The sequence below is a fragment of the Aegilops tauschii genome, chromosome 3 (assembly GCF_002575655.3).
Source record: "Aegilops tauschii subsp. strangulata cultivar AL8/78 chromosome 3, Aet v6.0, whole genome shotgun sequence".
NCBI classification, from domain to species: Eukaryota; Viridiplantae; Streptophyta; class Magnoliopsida; order Poales; family Poaceae; genus Aegilops; species Aegilops tauschii.
In genome coordinates, this window is record NC_053037.3 from 515,266,007 (window position 1) to 515,270,454 (window position 4,448).

General features: G+C 42.9%; 1 protein-coding gene across 1 annotated transcript; it reads right to left on the minus strand.

The window, feature by feature from the left end:
• Positions 1-353: 353 nt before the first annotated feature.
• Positions 354-2,657, minus strand: LOC109767944 (uncharacterized). The gene is made up of 5 exons (XM_020326679.4): positions 2,318-2,657; positions 1,934-2,224; positions 1,688-1,770; positions 1,134-1,221; positions 354-725 (listed from the first exon to the last, which is right to left on the minus strand). Exons 1-5 carry the CDS (start codon positions 2,373-2,375, stop codon positions 628-630), a joined length of 618 nt encoding a protein of 205 aa, XP_020182268.1. The 5' UTR covers positions 2,376-2,657; the 3' UTR covers positions 354-627.
• Between the last annotated feature and the right edge of the window lie 1,791 nt (positions 2,658-4,448).

The window sequence follows — 4,448 nt, forward strand, 5'->3', positions numbered from 1 at the left end:
GTTTAATGCACCATGAGTTCCAGCTTACAACAGCACTACATTTGCTTGGACGTAAACCTAGATTGTCATTTTCTGCCTACAACTGAATGAAAAGAACAACATGGAATAAAGTATTTCCAGTAAAATGACGAAAGGTGGGGTCAAAGTTCTACTCCAACCAGGGGAGTCCTACACTATGTGTCAAAAAACTAAAAAAGGTTAGTCATACTGGTCTTCAGCTCAATATGAACAGTGATCAGGAGTTATACAGCACCATTTCAACTTTCAGTGACTAAGCAGAAGATTTGCAAATAGTGAGTGACAACAGTTCTTAATTTGCTATTAGCGCTACAACCAGGACAGCCTAACAACCATTTGTAAATAGGAAGTGATAACAATTATTAATTTACCATTAGCGTTACATCATAATACAACCAGGACAGCCTAACAACACGGGGCACATACGGATTGCAAGTATGATGGCTGCCTAATCTGGACAACATAAGATAAGGCATACCAACAACAGATACCTTGCAGTATAACTAGATGTACTGTACTACAACAGTTGGACAATATAACCAGTACACTGAGTCACTGAACGATGAAACCTCAACAGAGTAATACTGTTGATCTAGACAAACTATCATTTCAGTAGTCATCCTTGAGCTTCAGGTCAAAATTGCAACCAGAAAAAGGGTCATGCTCAAATTCCAAATCAGAAAGGAGATAGTTGCCATCATGCTCACCTGCAAGAAAACAGCGGGTTTGTTGGAGCAGTTACAACAAAAGATTTTGCAATGCAACGACACATGTAGATAATTTGTGGTATGTTTCTGAAGACAATTGTATTTGATCAGTCAAAAACAGGTCAATGGGGTGAGGGGGGAGCATACAGATAAAGTTTGAAGAAGAATTTTTTTCCCTTTTGGAGCAAAAAGCAACTGACCCCGGTTTCACAGAAACTAAATTCAGACTCAAAACAGCCCCCCTAAGTTTTCTTAAGTTTGAGCAAGTTCATAGAACAAAATATCAATAACTACAATACCAAATCAATATCAATAGATTCATCATGAAATATGTATTCATAGTATATTTATTTGGTATAGAATGCTGATATTTTTGTGCATAGGTAAGGCGAAAGCGGTGAGACAAACCTAGTCTTGAGCTTAAGTACGCCGTTGGAGGAAGGAACTCAGGATCAAGCTCCAATGTTGTTTCATCATCTGGATCGTCCAGGGATATCTAAGATACATTCAACTCGAGGTAATCAATTGCATAAACGCAACGCCTACTCATGACATGAACAAGGTGGGAAATATTTTAGATCATAGTCATCAGTAACACTGTGCTATTCACTAACTGAGCCATCTTATAGCAGTCACAAGCTCGTAGGTGAAGTAATTAGCACACTAATATAACCTCTGGATCTTATTCTAATCTAATTCCATAAAGCCATGTGTATAACATAGTAGTGCACTAAAAAAACAGTTAGCTTATGACCGAGAAATGTTAGCCATCAGCATCCAGAACAGTTCAAATCGCTTTAATAATTTTCTTAGCTCATTATTAACTCATTATCACCACTTACTCCAACTACAGGTTATTAGTGATTATCAGTCCACTCCATTCTAGTGTATCATCTAGATGCACAACTACATTTCATCACACTAGAGAGCAATTTGGGATCAGGCAAAAAGTTACCACATACCTTCGATGGTACATTGATGTCATAAATACTGTTCATGGAGACTTGCAAAGTGGCCATTGCCTTCTCCACCTTCTTTCGTATGCCTGGTCCCGGAATCGAAACATAGGAAGGATTTAACACACACACAAAACAGTAAAAACTTGTTTTTTATTTCATTGCATTTTCTTCAAGAACAGGGCAGAGCAATTCACAGAGCTATCATAAGAAAATAGTGTCCAAAGAAGTTCAGTTAAACAGAAAACATACGCTCTTCTTGCTCATCGGCCATCAGTCTCTGCATATCATTCCCGGTGAAACTCGCAGTCTCAATGCCACCCTTAGCCCACTCGCAGCATTTCACCCAGTCCCCGTCGCTCAGAGAGCTCGGTTTCGCAACGCCCTTCAACCCCTGCACGCTCACTGCTGCTGCTGCGGCGGCGGCCTTCCCGGCGGCGCCGGCCGGCGGAGCTTTGCCGGCTCTGCCGAGGTCTCCCAGGGCTCTCCGCCCCGCCCTCGCGGCAGGCCCGCGCGCCACCCCGGCCTTCTTCCCATCAACGCCTGGCCAAACAACGGCAGGGACGCGCAACGGGTCAGCGCAGGGAGAGAGTTCGATGCGGATTCGGCGAGGTGGACAGGAGGTGGGTTGATTACCTCGGAAGATGGGCAAGTTCTCGTTTTGCACGAGGACTGGAGCCCGCGGAGCCTGCATTTCCTCGGACGGTCCGGCGGCGTCGCTGGATCGCGCTTGCTTGCTCGAGCAGTTATACTCCCACCGAGATGCGAAGCTGGAACTGCCGGCGGGGGTAGAACTAGAACCCTGGAAATCGCAGGAATTGGCGCGCGCTGCGCAAAAACCCTAGCCCGACCTTGGATTTTGGAGGCTCGCCCGGAGGAAACCGAGGAAGTGGAGTGGAAGAAGGCTCGCTGGGGAAGGAGGGGGAGTGGGGAAACGGGGAGGGGCAGGAGGAAGGCTGAACGCAACAGATGACGCGAACCACAGGGGAAAGCGTAAACGAATTTTTTTTAAAAATCTTCTCCTCTTTTTCTTTTTCTTTTTCTTTTTTGCGGGTGCTATTTTCTTCTCCTTGAAATTAAACCCAATAAGCGAATCAACCTGTGGTTGAGATGGTTAGGTGGACAGTGGTATCCCCAACCCACCAGGGTCCAAATCTTGGTGCTCGCATTATTCCTGGATTTATTTCAGAATTTCCGGCGATGCGCTTTCAGTGGGAGGAGACGTTCCCGTCGACGACGAGGCGCCTATGGTGGCTTCGTAAATCTCAAGATGATATGCCGGCTCAGTCTCTCGGAGGTGCTCATAGGGGTAGGGTATACGTGTGTGCGTTCATAGGGGTGAGTGTATGCGCGTATATATGAGCGCTTGTGTTTGTACCGATGCTCAAAAAAAAGAAATTAAACCCAATAAGTAAGGGGCGTGATCGGACAGTCGGGGAGACGGTCGACGCGCGTGTTAAATCTGCCGGCTGATGTAAAGCGTTTTCCAATAAGTAAGAGCAAAAAAAAAAAGGTGATGCTAATTTTTCTTTCCCGAGGAGCTATAAGATGTACACGCCACTTATTTTAGGATGGAGGGTGTACATTTAAGTTTTGGTCAAATGATTAATAGTATAAAATAATCCCCTCCATTTATGGGTATACAAGTTCATTGACTTGCCATTCCATGAAACTTTTGGTACCTGGCATTTTAGTTGTTTTTTAGAACTCAGTTTAATTTGTTTTGGCAAAACTAAGGTGGATAAATAAATTCCCATACTGTAGCAGTTCGTTGTTTTACTTTGTTCGGTCAAGATATAGCATTGTAGACATATCAAATTTGTTAAGTGAATTCCATTTCTATGCTGAATGATCGCTCGGTCGTGGTATAACAACGATGCTACAGGTTGTAAGTCTTTCTTAGAAATCATAATGGCGAAACTCAAATAAGCTATTAACACATATTTGCTCATTTTGTATTGACTTTCATGCATTCCCTTGATGCTTATTAAGAAAGTATGTTTACTTGAATACTATATAAATGTTATATTGTGATTTCACTTTCATAGAGTTTCACAAAACAACATGGGCAGTCTAGTGCCACATGGGTAAAGTTATCTCTGAGAATGGCATTGAGACAAAATTCCATCTGGATCGTTGGCCTCCTTTAGATCAAAAGCCCACCCCGATGAGTTCCCACCCAAGAAATGAAAGCATGACGCTCTATGAGTGGCTTGGCTCCACCCTATCCTCGTTGGTCACTACAGTGCTTCCTCGAGGATGACCGAAGTCGGGTGTTGTAGAGACGCCCTTATATGCAACTTCGTCCGTCATCCCCTTTTGGCGATGTTGTCAATGATGCTCTGCCATTAGGTGGAGTCGAGGAGAGTCCTACTTTCTCACTCTCTTGTTCTTTTCCATAATAACGTGGTATGTGTATCCAATACCCATTGCTGGTTTCAGTGTTATTTTCTTATGATTTATGAATCGTAAATAGCACCAATGTCTACTTATTACTCTTTGTCCTTGCAAATGCTCGAATAACTTACTATGGCTTATATTTTGATGCATTGCATTTTACTCAAGTTAGCACCCAGCGGCAGGATTTACACCGAGAGATAGATGATCCTAAGTCTAGTTTGTAAAATCACCGGTGCTTATACTTATACACTTGCCGAGCAAACATGACAAAGGAAGGCATATTATGCTTATTAATTCTTTCTGTTGCAATTGTATTTTGATAGTTTAAGTTGTATTGTATTCATCTTGGAATTAATATATTTTCAAG

Bases quoted from the DNA above. Each gene is read 5' to 3' on its own strand.
- LOC109767944 (XM_020326679.4), bottom strand. From the start codon at position 2,375: ATGCAGGCTCCGCGGGCTCCAGTCCTCGTGCAAAACGAGAACTTGCCC. The intron at 2,225-2,317 runs GTAATCAACCCA...TTGTTTGGCCAG, and splicing joins GAACTTGCCCATCTTCCGAG to GCGTTGATGGGAAGAAGGCC. The intron at 726-1,133 runs GTTTGTCTCACC...GTTTTCTTGCAG, and splicing joins GTACTTAAGCTCAAGACTAG to GTGAGCATGATGGCAACTAT.